The sequence below is a fragment of the Hevea brasiliensis genome, chromosome 1, assembly GCF_030052815.1.
Source record: "Hevea brasiliensis isolate MT/VB/25A 57/8 chromosome 1, ASM3005281v1, whole genome shotgun sequence".
In the NCBI taxonomy this organism is placed as follows: Eukaryota; Viridiplantae; Streptophyta; class Magnoliopsida; order Malpighiales; family Euphorbiaceae; genus Hevea; species Hevea brasiliensis.
In genome coordinates this window covers 20,433,907-20,452,115 of record NC_079493.1, presented here as the reverse complement: position 1 = coordinate 20,452,115, position 18,209 = coordinate 20,433,907, and the positions used below count along the sequence as shown (strand labels likewise).

The window sequence follows — 18,209 nt, the reverse complement described above, 5'->3', positions numbered from 1 at the left end:
TTTATTTATATCTAAAAACTCAAAATTAATTATAAATTTTTTTTATCAACGATAATAATTATTTTATTATTTTATATATATTTTTAAAGTTATTTAATTATTTTTTATTTTAATAATAAAATAAATAATATAATATATTAATTTAATAATTATATATTTATTTTAATAATATAATAAATAATATAATATAATAAATTTATAATTTTATTTTTATTTTAATAATAAAATAAATTATATAATATATATTTTTATTAATTATTTTACATAATAATAATAATAATAATAATTAAATATAATTTTATTAAATAATTAATATATATTAATTATTATCAATTATGGATTATTAATTATCAATTAATAACAATGACTTTCAATTAATAATTTAACAATTAAACTAATCAAGCGCTAGTGTTGTAATCTCGGGCTGAAACGCAAACGCAATGAAAAAGTCCATAGCCTGTGGATTTGATTTAAAAAAAAAAAAAAAAAATTGAAATGGGAGTGTTTGTCTCACTCTCAAGAAAGAAATTTGCATCTCCACGTGCAAGTAAATCCCATGAAGAAGCAAAATATCAGATAACAAGCTTGGGACTTGGGAACTCTTCTGGCCCTCAAGACAAGCCATTCCAAACAAAACCCAAAACAAACACATTGTGTGCACTTTCTTCTGTGCACATATCGGTGTCTCTTTGCCTCCACCAATGTTCATTCCCTTCATATTTCCCTGTTCAATTCATGTTTGATTCTTGTGTGCTGTTGTTAGTATGGGAGCTCAGAAGAGCATCCATGCTGGGAAAGGTCAGTTTATAGAGATAAATGCATACATACGATGAGTGGGTCTTCTTTTTTCTTTTATTTTTATGTTACTAGTTATGTTTGGTGGATTTTAAGTTTTAAATCAATGGTGTTTGTTTGTATGCAACAGCCAAAATTGATGTCAATGTTGATCTCACCCACAAGCTATGTGCTTCCTTGATGCTCCCTCCTCTCAGGTTCTTTTCCATTTCCATTCCTTAAAATTTTCACCCACCAATTAATTTTCCATTTCTATCATTCTTTGTCTTACTCATTCGATCTCTGTATGTAACAGAAACACTGCCAGCCCTCTTTCACTCATAATTGGGAGGTATGTGTTTTATCATGTCATGGTTTTGTTTGGATAGTAATAAGTTTTTGTTGGGGTTCTGAATAGTAGACTAGTGCAACATAGAAAAGTATATGGTTACACAAAATTGGTAAATTAGGGCTGTGGTTTGACAATAAATTCAATGGGTTCTTTTGCAGTCTTTGCCTCAAACACCCCAATTTATTTGGTGGGAGTGAGAAGCTTGATTTATCATGGGATAAGGGGCTGTATGATTCAAATGTATTGATAGCTTATAGGAGGCCAAGACCTGAATGGCTAGCTCAACAATGTTTTATCATTCAGGTGAGCATCAATTAAACCTTTTGCTGCTGTTATTTTATTGATGAAAATTAAGAAAAGATGGAACACTAATCTGGCATTAGAGTTGGGCCTTTATGAAGTCCCATAACCAAGTTGATTATAGATGAAAGTCCAACTGGGAATTTGAAGGAAACAAGTTTGATTTTGTGCACTGGTTCACAGCATTTTATTTCCTCTATTTTTCTAATTACTTGGCTTAGCATTCTGTTTCACCTGAAATCGGCATCCATGGTACACCGGTCGACAATTTCTCTCGTTCGGGGAGTAGAGGTGTGAATTTGTCTCGATTTTCAGTGGGCTTGGATCTGAATGAGCCTGCGAGTTCCCAATGGAGCAGCACAACCAGTATTAAATTTGAGGTTAAAGCCTAGCTTATTGCAACTTATATGCATCTTTTAGGCATGTTATTTTTTTGCAGTATTTTGATCTGCAACTTATGTAGTTAATTAGATTTGATATCAGAGGTAATGATTGTGAGAAAAAATGCAGCATGTACACCTGCTGAATGATGATGGCCGCTCTATAACTAGTGATCCTGATGGGTTCCCAGTGACTTGCAGGTAGCCATGTCTTATGTAATTTAATTTACAAGTACACTGACGTCCTATTTACTAAATTTGTTGCAAAATGTTTGCAAATGCAGTGGCAGTCCTCATGATCGTATGGTAGTCTTGAAGCAAGAATCTCGATATGTGAAGGCCAATGATCATAGTTTTTCTCATGTATAATATCTTAACCTTTTCAAATATGATTATTATTTTTTTCTTTTTGATTGAATTCCAGTTATATCATACTGCATTCTTAATTCTGCCTTTAAATGCTAATTGTAAGTGTCAGTTGTGTTATTTTGTGCTGACTAAAGGGCTTCCTATATTCAGCTCAGCATGCAAATAGAACAAGGGATTCCTGTTTTGTCAAAGTGGCTAATCTTTAATCGTTTCAAATTTGTTGCAACAAGGGGAGTTAAACTTGGGCCAGCATTTTTCTTGGCAAGGTGAACCTTTTTCTTTTAGTCTTGAGTGGATGCTGCCTAGTTGTTTGAGCTAGCATTAATGATAGTTGTGGAAAGAGATGATTCTTCTTAATTTCAATTAATCTGTACATGGGTATTTATATACAATTGATTCCTATAATTGTGTTCTACTAATTAGGAAGAAATCCTAAATAAGAAATCCTAAATAGGAATACAGAATATACAAAGAAATAATATAGTGATTGACTTTCCATAACACTCCCCCTCAAGTTGGAGCATAGATGTTAATCATGCCCAACTTGTTACAAATGTAGTCAATCCTAGCTCTATTTAGAGATTTTGTGAAAATATCTCCTAACTGTTCTCCAGTTTTGATGTGTCCTGTTGAGATGATATGTTTTTGAATATTTTCACGAACAAAATAACAATCAATTTCAATATGTTTGGTCTGCTCATGAAACACCAGATTAGAAGCAATATAGAGAGCAGCTTGATTATCACACCACAATTTCGCAGGCAGGGAGGTCTTAAAACCTGTCTCATCTAGTAATTAAAGTATCCACATTACCTCACATACTGATTGTGCTATGGCTCTGTATTGGGTTCAGCACTAGATCGAGAAACTACACTTTGCTTCTTGCTTCTCCAAGATACCAAATTTCCTCCAACAAAACGCAATATCCAGTAGTTGACCTCCTGTCAACTTTAGATCCAGCCCAGCTAGCATCTGAAAAACATTCAACATTCAAATGCCCATGATTACCATATAACAAACCTCTTCCTGGAGCGCCCTTCAGATAATACAAGATTTGTCCCAAGGCTTCCTAATGAGCAACAGTTGGGGAAGACACAAATTGACTTATCACACTAATGGCATAAGCAATGTCAGGACGAGTGACTGTAAGGTAATTCAATTTTCCTACTAATCTCCTGTATCTCTCTGGATCTTCAAACAACTCACTATCCCCTGCTAACAGTTGTAAATTTGGAGTCATTGGTGCACTACAAGGCTTAGCACCTAATTTTCCTGTCTCTGTCAATAAATCGAGGACATATTTTCTTTGAGACTTACTTCTCATAAATTCAATACCCAAGAAATACTTTAACAATCCCAAGTCTTTGGTTCGAAACTGGGTTTGGAGGAAGGTTTTAAGAGATGAAATACCTGCAGAGTCACTCCCAGTGATGACAATGTCATCCACATAGACTACCAGGAGAATTAGACCAGCCTCAAATTGCTTATAAAATACTGAGTGATCCAACTTACTCTTTTGCATACCAAATTCCTGTATTGCTCCACTGAATCTCCCAAACCAGGCCCTAGGACTTTGTTTCAAGCCATAAAGAGACTTCCGAAGCCTATAAACTTTACCCGACTCCTCTTGAGCAACAAACTCAGGTGGTTGCTACATATATACCTTCTCCTGAAGATCACCATGAAGGAAAGCATTCTTAATATTCAATTGGTGCAGGGGCCAATCATATGTAGCTGCTAAAGAGATAAACAAGCGAACAGAAGTAAGTTTAGCTACAAGAGAAAAAGTGTCAGAGTAATCAATCCCATATGTCTGAGCATATCCTTTTGCTACAAGGCGTGTTTTTAACCTAGCCACAGAACCATTAGGATTTACCTTTACTGTAAATACCCATCTGTAACCAATAGCTTTCTTACCAGTGGGCAAAGGCAACAGTTTTCATGTACCATTAGCATCTAAAGCCTCAATTTACTCTTTCATAGCAGCACACCAGCCAGGATGAGACAGTGCCTCACCAACAGGATTAGGGAAAGGAGCAGAGTATAAAGAAGTAACAAAACATCGAGAATAAGAAGACAATTGATTATAAGAAACAAAAGAAGATATAGGGTAAGTACATGAACGTTTACCTTTACGAAGAGCAATGGGTAAGTCTAGATTAGAATCATGATCAGTATGAGGTACAGGATCTCCCAACGAAGTAGCTGGTGGAGGATCTGAGTCAGGAATCTCCAATCTCCTGGAATAAATATGAACAACGGAAGGTCGAGTAGGTCTAGAGACAGAAGGAACAGGCTGTGGGAGAGGATTAGACGTTGGTTGGACAGTATATATTAAGAGATTATCCTCCTCCCCATGACTCTCATACACAGATGATTGAGGAAAAAATGGAGTTGACTCAAAAAATGTGACATCTGCAGAAACAAGATAACGATTAAGAGTAGGAGAGAAACAGTGGTATTCTTTTTGCAGCTGGGAGTACCCAAGGAAGACACATTTGAGAGACTTTGGATCTAATTTAGTAACCTGTGGATGAACATCACGCACAAAACAGGTACAACAAAAAAATACGGGATTCAACAGGGAACAAAGATTTTGTAGGAAACAAAACAGTATAAGGAATATCCCCATTAAGGATAGAAGACGGCATACGATTGATTAAAAAACATGCCGTAGAAACTGCATCCGCCCAAAAGTGTTTAGGAACTTTCACCTGAAAAAGAAGAGCACGAGTTATCTCAAGAAGATGCCGATTTTTTCTTTCTGCCACGCCATTTTGGGATGGGGTATCCACACAGGAAAACTAATGAAGAATGTTATTTTGTGTCACATAAGACTGAAATTGTGCTGAAAAGTATTCTTTGGCATTGTCACTTCTTAATATGTGCACAGAAATATTAAATTGAGTTTTGATTTCATTACAAAAGGCACAAAAGATAGAAAACAACTCAGAACGATTCTTCATTAAATATAACTAGGTAACACGAGAGTAATCATCAACAAAAGTAACAAAATAACAAAATCCAGTTTTAGAAGTAATAGAACAAGGACCCTAAACATCAGAATGAACTAACTCAAATGGGGATGAAGCCCGTTTATTGACTCTAGACACAGAAGGCAAACGATGATATTTTGCAAACTGACACGACTCACATTCTAGTACTGATAAAGACTGAAACTGAGAACATAGCTTTTTCATGGTAGACAAAGAAGGATGGCACAATCTACAATGAGCTTCAAGAGGTGTTAAGGTACTGGAGTAAACAAGCGACCGCGGTACATGATTTTTTAGAATGTAGAGACCACCTGACTCACGTCCTCTGCTAATAATCTGCTTCGTCATAAGATCCTGAAACAAACATTAGTTAAGAAAAAAAAAAAACAATTTAAAGTATGAGTAAATATACTAACAGAAAGTAGATTAAAAGAGAATTTTGGTAGACACAAAACAGATGACAGAGAAATTGACGAAGTCAGGTTCGCAGTTCCAGAACCTATGACACAAGAAGTAGAACCATCAGCTAAAGTAACAGTAGAGGAAGTGAGATTAGACTGAAAAGCAGATAGAAGACTAGAATTATCTATCATGTGATCTGTCGCACCAGAATCAATAACCCATTTGGATGAGGAAGACACAAGGCATGTAATGGATTTACCTGACTCAGCGATCGCAGTGATAGGGAACTGGTAGGCTTTAGAGATTCCTGATACTGGGAAAACTGTGCAAAATCCTCTGCAGATACCAAAATAGTTTTCTCAGAGGAAGATACTGTAAAATCCTCATCGCCATATTTGCCATCCGTGATCGCCGATTTTTCCTCCGAAGTTGCGCATAATTATATTTTGTATGGCTGTGCTCATGGCAATAATAACAAATGACTCCTTTGAGTCTTGATTAGAACTAGCCTCTCCATTACGCTGACATTACTGCACTGTAATTCCTCCTCTACTTCCTCTTCTATTACCCGGTTGTCCATTTGGATTACGGCTAATAAGAGCACTACTGGCAGGCTGTAAAGATTGGGTACTCTCTGTACGAAGGACCCGTGTGAACGTTTCATGCAAAGATGAAATCTCAAAACTGGAGAGAATATGAGATTTAACAGTCTCATACTCTGAAGGAAGGCCTGCAAGAAAATTCATAACAGTCAGTTGCTCCCGTTGGGCCTGCTGAACTTTCACATCAGGATTAAAAGGCAACAATACATTAAGTTCCTTATATACCCGTTTAAAATTCATAAAATAAGCCGTGAGAGACTTATCCTCTTTCTCAGCACGGTAGAATGCCTTACAAACATCATAAATATGAGAGATATTTCCTTTACCAGAATACAGAAAATCTAAGTAATCCATCAATTTCTTAACAAATTCACAGTGATTAATTAAACTAATTACCTCACTGTGAATCGAGTTTTGACGCTACAAAAACAATCGAGCATCCTTCCTTAGCCAAGTTTGTCGTGTATCATCCGTAGGTGGATCTTTAGTAAGGTGATCATCCTTATCAATGCTACGTAAATAGACCGTAACAGTCTTACTCTACTCCAGGTAATTCGAACCATTAAGTTTGTGTTCCGTGATCTTAGTCATTACCAGAATCACACCAGAAATAACATTTTTATTGTCTGCCATTTGTTGAGACAAAGAAAACTAACCAAAACGCTAATCCAAAGTGTTTACAGTGGCAAAATAACCTAAAATCACAAATCAAGCAAATACCGAAATAGGATCTGAGAGCCAAACCTCAGAAGTCCTTTAATGGTATTATGGATCAGGCAACAGCACACAGTAGTGGAATGAGGGGGTTGAGGCGATGCCGGCGATGTTGATCGGAGTCGAAACGGCCGGTCGGCGGCCAAAGTCTCTCCTGAGCTGGGTGGTGAGAACAAATAGCCACCCTAGATAGATGACCTGTTCTGATACCATTTAGAAAGAGATGATTCTCCTTAATTTCAATTAATCTGTACATGGGTATATATATGCAATTGATTCCTATAATTGTGTTCTACTAATTAGGAAGAAATCCTAAATAAGAAATCCTAAATAGGAATACAGAATACAGAATATACAAAGAAATAATATAGTGATTGACTTTCCATAACAATAGTGCTGGAAGTAGGGGTGAGTAATTGGTAGTTTCGGTTCGAAACTGAACTGAACCGCTCAAATCAAATAGACCAAATTTATTAGAAGTTCAAACTGAAGCGAACCAAATAAGGATTAAAAATAAACTTAATTAAACCGAAATGGTTTGATGCAGTTCATCAATTTATAGTAACCAAATTCAGTAATCAGACAAGCAAGGCAAAGTTATTAGTACTAAGCAAACACATTTCAAGGCTTCAAGCAGCACAAGCAAAACAATTCACATTTTACAATAATCAAATAGAATAGCCAAATGCCTAAAAAAGGAACTAACTTTAAAAAAGGAACTAACTCTAGTGATAAATTAAATAAATAAAGTTAGTATAACCCACCAGATTAAAACAACTAATTTCCCAGGAAGAATAATAGAAATCAGAAATTAGATAGTAACAATCATGGAATTAAATCGTGGTCACGGATGATGGAAATAGGCCTGTAACGGCTATAACGTAATGGTAACGACATATTGCTACCCAAATTTTTTTTGAAAAATTTATAAGGTTCATTAAATGAATAGATAGACAAAACATATACAAGAGAGTATTCCTTGGTGCATGATGTTTGCGGATGATATTGTTCTGATAGATGAGATACGAGGAGTCAATAGAAAGCTAGAGCTTTGGAGAAATACTCTAGAGTCAAAGGGTTTTAAGTTAAGTAGAACGAAGACAGAATACATGCATTGCAAGTTTAGTGAAGGCCAAACTGGTGATAGGGAAGGAGTTAGTTTGAATGGAGTGGTACTGTCCCAAAGTAATCACTTTAAATATCTAGGCTTAATCCTTCAAGTAGATGGGGGATGTGAGGAGGATGTTAGTAATAGGATTAAAGCCGAATGGTTGAAGTGGAGACGTGCCACGGGAGTTTTATGTGATCGTAAGATTCCCAATAAGTTGAAAGGAAAATTTTACTGTACAGCCATACGACCGGCTATGTTATATGGTAGTGAGTGTTGGGCACTGAAAGAGTCGTATGCGTCTAAGATAAGAGTTGCAGAGATGAGAATGTTAAGGTGGATGAGTGGTCATACTAGACTAGATAAAGTCCATAATGAGAGTATTAGAGAAAGGTAGGAGTGGTGCCAATTGAAGATAAGTTGAGAGAAGGGAGATTGAGGTGGTTTGGTCATGTGAAGCGTAGACATACGGAGGCTCCAGTTAGACAAGTAGAGCACATTAGGTTAGAGGATAGAAAGAAAAAAAGGGGTAGACCTAAATTGACTTAGAGGAGAGTGGTACAACATGACCTAGAGGCATTACACATTTCTGAGGATTTAACCCACAATCGTTTAGAGTGGAGAAAGCAAATCTATATAGCCGACCCCAAATTTTTGGGATAAACGCTTAGTTGAGTTGAGTTGAGTTGAGTTGAGTTGAGTTTTATGAAATGAATAGATATTTAAAGATATAAGTAAAAGTAAGATAAACAACTAAATGATAAGTATAAATATATCAAATAAAGGCATTGAATCCATCATTCTTTGACATCATTAGCAATAATTAATTTAAAACTAAAATAACTATGTAGATAGTAATGAACTAACCCTATTACCACCAAAATAAGTGTCTATGTAGACATCATTTGCAAAGTTTCTTTGATGTTATTTTTCAATTACTTATGTATTTTACTAAAAATAATTTTAAAAATAGTTCAAAATTAGAGGGGGAAAAAAGACAATAACCTTTAGATTGAGCAAACTAATGCTTCATACTATAATTTCACAAACAATCTATAGCATAAAACATAATTTTCTTCAACAGATAAGTGAATAACACCAAAAACAACGACAAATAACTCACCCTTTGCAAGATATAGATCCAGATTGCTCCCCTTCACTTCAAATAAACCTAAACTAATTGATGATCTTAACTCAAGAAGTCAAAGATTTTTTTAAAAAGATGAAAATTTTAGATGGAAAGTTGAGGAAAGTAAGAAATAGAAGAGGAAACCCCTACAAACTGGAAACAAAAGACTGAAATGAGCTGCCTGCCCCCCTCTGCAAAAAGAAAAAAGAGAATACACGTGAGGAATGGCTGTTACCATTACTTAATGGTAAATAATGGCCGTTAACGGCCATTGAACCTGCTTTTTTTTTTCCTATATATAATGGGTATAAAGGTAGTGAGAGCCTTCATAACCCCCTCGTGCTTCCTAGAATTAACCATTAACTAAATCATGGTTTAGTAATCAATAATTAATTCTTGCTTTATTCTTTTCTTATTTGCATCACTCTTACCTTTTCTTTTTTATGATAGTCTGACAGGTGGTTCCATTGTAGGGGACATGGCTCCTTATCAAGCATTTGCTATAGGTGGTGTTGGTAGTGTGCGAGGGTATGGTGAGGGTGCTGTTGGATCTGGGAGATCATGTCTGGTTGCAAATAGTGAATTGACATTCCCTGTGGTATGTAATGCCTTAATCATTTTTCAGAGGATTGTGACATGGGCATGTATTCTTTATGCATACTGTTATACTTTTACAATGTCTTGATTCTTGTGAAAAGACAGCATAAAATGTCCATTTGGGTCTAAATACTTGTAATGCATTATTACAACTAATCAGTGAGGACAATTTGGTGTTATTTTTACAACCTTTTTATGATTATTTTCACATGCTTTGCTATTTTAATATGTTCTAATCTGTGAATAGGAGAACTCTAAAAACTATTTGAAATTTGCTGTTTCATTCCAGATGTTCACATTAATGCATGGAACAGTTGCTTTATGATGACATAATTATTCTATATGAAGCCTGATTTGGTGCTATGCTGTCAGTTGCATTGTATTGAATAGTTACTGTCTGATTGCCCTGTAGCTTTGTGAAATTTTTTTCATAATTTATAAGCTTAGTTCTCTGTGAACTGCCATTTAGCAAATCCTGTGAGCCTTGGCGGTGATCTTCTTAAGGAAAATTACTTGGTACCATCTGATAATATCAGCAGTAGTGGGTACCTAAACGGGAATCATGAGAATAATTGTATCATTTCTACCATGTAAACTTCATGCTTCAAAGTAATTTCTCATTATCTCATAGTAAGAAACTATTGACATGAAAAGGAAGAAAAAATATAAACACTAGTTTTTTATACTACGAGAAAGTTTGTGGGTATAAAGTTTACACTGTACACGCAAACAAATAAAAATTTAAGTTGGAGATGCAAAAGCATGAACAAGTTTTCTTTCCTTCTTCTTCTTCTTCTTTTTTTAATTTTTTTTTTAAATCATTAATAAGAAAGCTCTCCTTGAATGCAAAACAAATAAAATTTTTCTGTTTGAAACTTAAACTATGTTTAGGAAATTTTTAGAGGGGAAGCAAAATTAAGGGTGAAAAATAAAGAATATTTTCTATTTGTTTTCTTTACTCTTATTTGTATGGAAGGAAAATAAAAAAAAAAAAAAAGAAGGAAAATAAATTATTTTCCCTGGTTTGGAAAGGGGAGAAAGTAAAGAGAGGAAAGAAATTGTGATGAATTTACAATTTTTCCCTATTTTAAAAAGAACTTAAATAAAAAGGATAATTTTGTAATTTTATTTTGTATAGTTAATTTTTTCTTCCAACTCTTCTTATTTTCTCTCCAATAGTCCAATTTGGAGAGAAAATGATGAGGAAAATGAGGGTCATTTTACTTTCTCCCTTTATTTTGCCCTCTTCCCAAACAATGAAAAGGGCCATTCTCTTATTTTTTTTCATCAAATTATATTCCTTTCCCCTTAATTTCCAAATGTTCAAACAGTGGCTTATTGGTGAGTGACTTGGGTGTAGGATGGTGTTGTGCTCTAGTTTTGAATCTGTCAATATAATCAGGGTAGAAATTCTTACTTGAGATTTGGGACAGGCACAAAAATGAAATTCGTGATGAATAGAAAAAAAGTCCTAGAATATGATTTTCTTCCCCCCTCCTACCATAACTAATAGGTCCAATTCCAACAATTTTGTGTCAATCAAGCCAATTTTATCATGAGGGATTATAATATTATTGACTGGGCCTTTCTAAATTTCATTTGTGAAATGAAAGGCTATTGAACCATGTCAAAGTGAGTGGTTAAGATGTGGATTTAGTCCTTTAATTTTGCACTTCTGATAATGTTAAAGGTTGGAGGGACAACAATAGGGCCATTTAACGTGTGAGTAGCAATTGTGGGTGTCTGTTATGATAGTTTCTGTTTTGATATTTTGCTAACATTTTCTGCTTAGGATTTGAAATCTAACAAAATACAAAATAATTTACCTTTCAAGCTGCTTTTTCTTTGTTCAGAACAAGATGTTGGAAGGTGTTGTTTTCCTGGACTGTGGAACAGACTTAGGCTCTGGTCGACTTGTACCTGGTAAGTTTCATATATGACTTGCAATTGCAAAACTAACAAAATTTTCTTGTCAATATACCTTGTTAATAAGAGAAAAAGAATATGCACTTTTAGTCCTTAGTGTATAACTATCAGAACCTATTGAATAAATTTTCACATTTCATGTGGGATGGATGCTTCATGTGGGATGGGGGATTGAGTAGCCGATTAGGTAACTTTTAGGTCAGCATTGCTTCAAGATATTAACTTCTAACACAGGTAATCAAAGTAAAAATATTAGTGAATTATTAGAAATTGATAAATGTTTATCATGGGATGAATTGTAAATGAAATTAAAAAAGGAATCTATGAATGGTTATCGTGAACATCATTTTGGTTCAGTTTTGCTGTTAATTATGTAATATGTTTAGGTTTTGACTTTCGAGAATTCTAGGGTTAGAGGAAATAGTATCCATGGCTGAATTGTTGGCCAAGTTGCTTGAAAATATGGAGCATAAGATAAAAAATTTCCGAGTTCTCAATGGTACCAGACCACTTTGTATTGCATTACACATTTCCTAAGAGTTTCAAGGCTTGCTTGTTGTATAAAACAAATCTTTCTCACTTCTTGAAAGTGCATGCATGTTTGAACATTTAGCAGTCCCACTTGTAGTTCTCTCAGAACATAAATTCTCCTTGGAAACAGATAGCTTGATGACTCCTAAAAAAGTTACGATCATGTATCAACACCTAGATGAGTATAACCCACTCTACAATACTATTTGATGTTAAGAAGCTTTCATTGCTTGAGGTTAAAAATTTCCTGATATTTATTTATTTTTTTTTTTATTGAGAAATATCCAGCAACAGTTTTGTAACCCCTGAAAGTAATTTAATAGTAGAACTCTCACTGAAAATTAACATAACAGTTATGAGAGGTCTCTCTAAATCATTACAAATTAAGCCGTCATAAATAGCCCTCCCAAACATAGGCTGTCCCAGTCAGCAATGTTACATTTTTCTGCAATATTGGAAGGAAGTGCAGATTTTGGCAGATTAGCAACTCCACAATGTGATTAGTCGACTTAATAGCTCTCACTTCTTTTTCTTCCCTTAACAAACGGTTAATTGATATAATCCCTGGCCTCAACTAACAGCCACGATTTAGCCAACTGGAAAAATTCAAGTTACTTCTTTTAAAACTGTAATGCTAGAATTTTGTCCGTGCAAAAGAAAATCATATATAGAAAAGCTTAAGCTCTTAATTTGTCTCCCTTTCTTTTGTTTCCTTTTTCAGTTATTTTGTTACTCAAGTTTGTTGACTGCATTATACGATAACCTCACATGGGCAAGAAGGGGGATATCTAATGTAATATATTGTGTTGGCAAGAAGGGGGATATCTGTGCATCAACATTATGAAGCCTTACTATATATTTGATTGCATGATTCTGCACTTTCTTGCTATTTAAACGAAGTTATCTTATCCTTGCTTGTATTAAATCAAAATATCTGCTTGAACCTTCCCCATTAGAATTCCCATTTTCTAGTACAATACTGCTCATATTCTATTTTCATTAAAATTGTGATATAAGCATGGAAAAAGGCTTCTGAAGTTTCTGTTTCCCTTCCTGCCCCTGCCTTCCCCACAAAAAACCTAACACACCATGCACATGTATCTTTATCGGTGGACTTGGAGTTTCAGGAAATCCAGCACAAAGGCAGCGCAAACCAGGATCTGGGATTGGGTTTGGATACGGCCTTCGCTTGAAGTCTCCATTTGGTCACTTTCATGTTGACTATGCCATCAATTCCTTTCACCAAAAAACTGTCTACTTTGGCATCGGCAACCTTATTTCATGAATGTCTTGCACCTCAAAGCTGCAGTTACACATTTTTTCCAGGTTGTTTAAATTTGTTATTGAGAAGAGTTGAGGAGAAGCTTTGAAGGTTGCAACTGAAAAACGTCACCTTTTCATTCTGCTGGGGCAGTTGCAACCGTGTATCACCTGTTTTCAGTAAAAAGTTGCAAGGGATGCAGCGCGTTCAAGCTACGTGTGGAAGTTTTTTCTGCTGCAGTTTTGGGCACACTTGTATAGAAATATAGTATATTCTTCCTGAATTTATATTCATAGTGCAAAAACAATGGTAACTTCGTTGATTCTTTTTGAAATGGATTTTATTTCCCATATTTCCAATGTTGCAAGTCTGTGAACTTACATATGCTAAAACGAAAGTTTTCTTTCTTCTATCTCAGCAAAGAAATGTGAGATGGTAAGGGGTTCCATCATTTGTTTTCGCCTCATTGTTTTGTTATTAATGGGATTTGGATCAAATTTAAGTCAGGTCAGAGTATGGAAATCCACACTTATATTGACCAAATCCGAGCCCCTATGATGAGTTCGGGTCACAGATCTGAGATCAGATCGGAATCAAATTGATTTAAATTGAATCAGAATCATTTAAAATCATTGTTGATTTGAACCGTGACTGAATTGGATTAGAACTGATTGGTTCGGTTGAGATCAAAATTAAACTTCTCATTTATTTTTTTTTCTGAAAAAAAAAATTCTGGATGGTTAGATTTGATCAAAACAGAATTAAATTGGAATTGGAGCATAAATCAAAATTGAAAGCAAAATTATTGAATGATCTTAAAGGTCGATTCAAGTTTATATTCTCGATGAAAAGGAACCATTGATCCGAACTAAAACCGGCTCCTAACTCATATATATATATATATATATATATATAAACCCATACTTCATGTCTCGTCAAAACAAGATTTTTTGAGGGGCAATGAAAAAAAATTATGTGATTTTTAAATTTTTACAATTTCATCGCATATTATAAATATTGTTAATTAAATTTTGAACTTTTTAACTCTTAATAATTTTATCCTACTATTTATAAAATTGTTATCTGAAGACACCACATCAGCTGCCATGTCACTATGGCAGGACATAATAGATAAGAATTAAAAAGTTCAGAATTTAATTGATAATTTTTATAATATAGGGTAAAATTATAAAATTTTCAAAAGTATAGGTTTTTTTAGCAATTTCCCAATCTATTTTAATTTATATAAAATTTCAAATTACTTTCAAAATTGAGAGTTAATTAATAATTCAATTTAGATTAATTTGATTAACCTGAAAATGCTTCAACACGAAAATATGATAAAATAATAATAAAAAATGAGGGAAAGAGATACCTAAAAAGACATGAGAAGAAGTATTATCAAAAAATTTATAACCTTTAATATTGATACAAAATTGGCTTTGAACATAATTGAATGGCGAAAAATAATCCATATAGGCAACTTTAATTAGTTTTGAAAACTTAATTGTTATTATTGCTTTATATGTTTGAATTGATAATATATATTTTTTATTGTAAATATTTATGAAAAATTTATCTTTTAGTCTTTAGATTATGCTAGGGATTAACATATGAAGTATTTATGAAAATTATCTTTTTAAAATTTAATTAGTATTTTAAATACCTGAATTCATCTTAAATCTAATTATATTACTTGAATAATATTTAAATATGCATAAATTTATATATTTTAATTAATAATATATATAAACTATATTCATAATTAATAATTTTAGAAGAAATTGCAAAAAAAAAAAGCACTTTTACTTTTTTTTTTTGTAATTATACTCTATACTAATTAAATTACCAATTAAACCTTATATTTTTTAACTTTTACTAACTATTCCCTATTGTTGTTGTAATGTAACATCTGATATGGTATCTCCGCTAGTGAGATAATGGTTTTGTTAATGGTAGAGTAAAATTGGTAAGTGTTAAAAAATTCAGAGTTCAATTGACAAAGTTTATAGTATGGGGTATAACAACAAAAATTTGAAAATTACAAATTTTTTTTGGGGTATATAGACCCCTATTTGTGTGACCTTGTGGGCATGTATATTGAGGCTGCAAGAAACCCGATGATGAAAAAATTATATGCCCGTGAGATATATTTAGAGTCATAAAAAATGGATAATCTATGTATGGCATGTTTCTTAAAGAAAATAATTTTGAGAAGCAAAAAATGATTAATTAAATTTAAATAAAGTTTATTTTTGTTTAAATTTAATTCTGGAAATTTATTAGAAAAAAAAAAACCTAACTAAGCCTAATTGGGCTTTGTGGGTCCAATGAGTTTTAGTGAGGAATTTTGATTAAATAAATAAAAGCTCACTATTTTTTTATTTTATTAAAGAAAATTAAAGGAAAATAAAATTAATTAAAAGTTTTTCTTGTCACACTTTACCCCTCTGTAAGGTATAACATGATTCCGTAGAATACCTAATGAACTACCGAACTTCACCTACCGATAACTCATTAAGTACCCTACAAGGGATTTTCAAACAATTTTTTTATTTTTGACAAGTGGTGAGCATTTTCTAATAAATACTTAAAACATTTAGTTAAATTAAATCTAGTTGGAAATTTTAGCCCATTTTCTTTTTCTGCAAATTTTATAAAAATTTTGACAGAGTTCCCTCTGTATTTTGATAAAACATTTCTTCAAATACCTGTAAAAAGCACTTCTAAAAATTTTTCTCAACAACTGCTTCAATTTCACAATCAACTCAATCCATTTCTCAAGTTCAAAATTCAATAATCCTCAATATACTAGCAATACATTTCATTCAAATTAATTAAAATAGTTTCATTCATATTTCATTAGGAACAAAACAATTTAGATACATTATTACAAAATTTATATTAAGAGAGTTTCAAACTACAATATATATATTACAACTTTATACAAATTTTATACAAACTTTGTACAAGCTGCTCAAGACCGATTTTACATATCCATACAATTACGTGCAATACATACATCAAAATGAATATTTACAGTCAGAGTATAAATTATACCCGATAACTTCTAGCAGGTGGCTCCCCTGTCCTCAGCAGCTCAATCTGCTGTTCCTCTAGTCTCTATATCTCATGACAAGATAACAAGCTATCGCTGAGTGGTGAACTCAGTGGTGCACAAACTAATAATTTAAAAGTTAATACAATTTATGCTTGACAATTCATAACAAATAGAATTTTAAAATTTCTAGATTCTTTAAAATCCATGACCTTTAGAAATCAACATTTTCATTTATGCAAATTATTCATTCGAATAACATTTTGATCAAATAGTAACTATTTATTTACATTTATTTTAAATTCCGAGACAATGCAAAAATTTTTGAATCATTAACAAATTATTTATTTCAATCACAATTTATCAAATTATGCATAATTTAAAGGGCATTGCCAACAATACACACAGTCGAACCCATGACCCAAAATTCGAATAGATGCCGTGTTGTACACCACGACATTTCACATTCTCCCAATAACCGAGACTAAAAGGGAGAAACAAAGACTAGCTAGTATATATGAGTACTCATTCACATCATTCCCCAATTGGCAAGCTAGAGAGGAAGAAACTCGCCCCATCAAGTGGAGGAGTTATCTCACTAGACAAGCTAATGAGAATTCACAACATATTTTGTCATGTCAACTGTGGTTTCAAATCATATTCAAAACAATTTTTATTTACAAAGTGTTTACAAATCATCAGCATATTTAATCATCATAAATTCATGTTTAAGGTTGGCAACACATCAAACTTAATATTTACAATCATCAAAGCAATGCAATAAATCCTTAAATGCATAAGAAAATTTATATTCAAATTATACAATTTCATTCAATAAGTGAAAATTCTCAACACAACAAAAATCATGAATCATATAATAAATTTATTTCAAATCAATTTGGAATTGAAAAACAACAAAAGAGTTAGTTGTGCACAAACCTCAAATGAGTCGCCTGTTGGTCTTGACTCGACTCCTCGGATTCTGTCCCGGTATTCTTTTCCACTGAAATACACAATTTTATAGTGTTTCAGTACCATAATTTAACTTCACTTTTACCTAGCTCTAACGTGTTAAATTTGACGTTCTTGAAATTTTGTGTTTCGGGTTACTATTCATTGTACTATTCAAGTCAAATTATTGACTTTCTAAGGCTTAATGGGTATGGGAACTCTAACTTCACCCACATACCACATTTTGGCCATTAAACTTGTTGGTTTTGGTCATTTTTTCAAAGCTTAAGTCATTTTGGCAAAATTGCCAATTTTCGGTTTTGGTGCTTCGAAGTTGCACTGTTTCATTGGTCAATCTACTGTTGGAATTTGGCAAAACTTCCTTCATAGAAAATGTTCCTTATTGTCTTAAGTGTATTCTCATTTTTGGATCACCCCAATTGGAGTTTTGTAGCTCGTTATGGCAAAAATACAATTATCGCTCACGCAATCGCTCATGCTGAGATTTTGGTTCTGGCAGATTTTTGGTCTAACTTTGTTCAGTAATTTGATCAAGTTAAGTTCATAATTTGGTCTAACTTTCTTCATATGAAATGTTCTACTATGTCTTAGGTTTCCATCGGTTTAAGTCGCCTAAATCGGAGTTTTCTAGAGAGAGTTATAGCCATTGGAACTTTACTGCTCAATGGCAATTCTGCAGAATCGCAGGTACAGTAACTCCACTTTGCTCAATAATTTGACTAGGTTAATGGCATAATT

General features: G+C 33.3%; 1 protein-coding gene across 2 annotated transcripts; it reads left to right on the top strand.

Annotated features, from left to right (window-relative positions):
* The first annotated feature begins 494 nt into the window (after nucleotides 1-494).
* LOC110670371 (outer envelope protein 39, chloroplastic) lies at nucleotides 495-13,793 on the top strand. 2 transcript variants are annotated; one of them, XM_058144493.1, is made up of 11 exons: nucleotides 495-798; nucleotides 926-992; nucleotides 1,091-1,126; nucleotides 1,285-1,429; nucleotides 1,648-1,806; nucleotides 1,937-2,007; nucleotides 2,091-2,169; nucleotides 2,326-2,441; nucleotides 9,577-9,724; nucleotides 11,577-11,646; nucleotides 13,302-13,793. In XM_058144493.1, exons 1-11 carry the CDS (start codon nucleotides 765-767, stop codon nucleotides 13,463-13,465), a joined length of 1,089 nt encoding a protein of 362 aa, XP_058000476.1. In that variant the 5' UTR covers nucleotides 495-764; the 3' UTR covers nucleotides 13,466-13,793. The 2 variants fall into 2 exon arrangements, with proteins under 2 accessions (XP_058000476.1, XP_058000480.1); XM_058144497.1 differs by having other exon boundaries at nucleotides 502-798; nucleotides 13,308-13,793.
* Nucleotides 13,794-18,209: the final 4,416 nt, after the last annotated feature.

Coding starts and splice junctions, on each gene's coding strand:
- LOC110670371 (XM_058144493.1), top strand. CDS start 765: ATGGGAGCTCAGAAGAGCATCCATGCTGGGAAAG. Junction 799..925: donor GAGCATCCATGCTGGGAAAG/GTCAGTTTATAG, acceptor TGTATGCAACAG/CCAAAATTGATGTCAATGTT. Junction 2,442..9,576: donor CCAGCATTTTTCTTGGCAAG/GTGAACCTTTTT, acceptor TTTTTATGATAG/TCTGACAGGTGGTTCCATTG.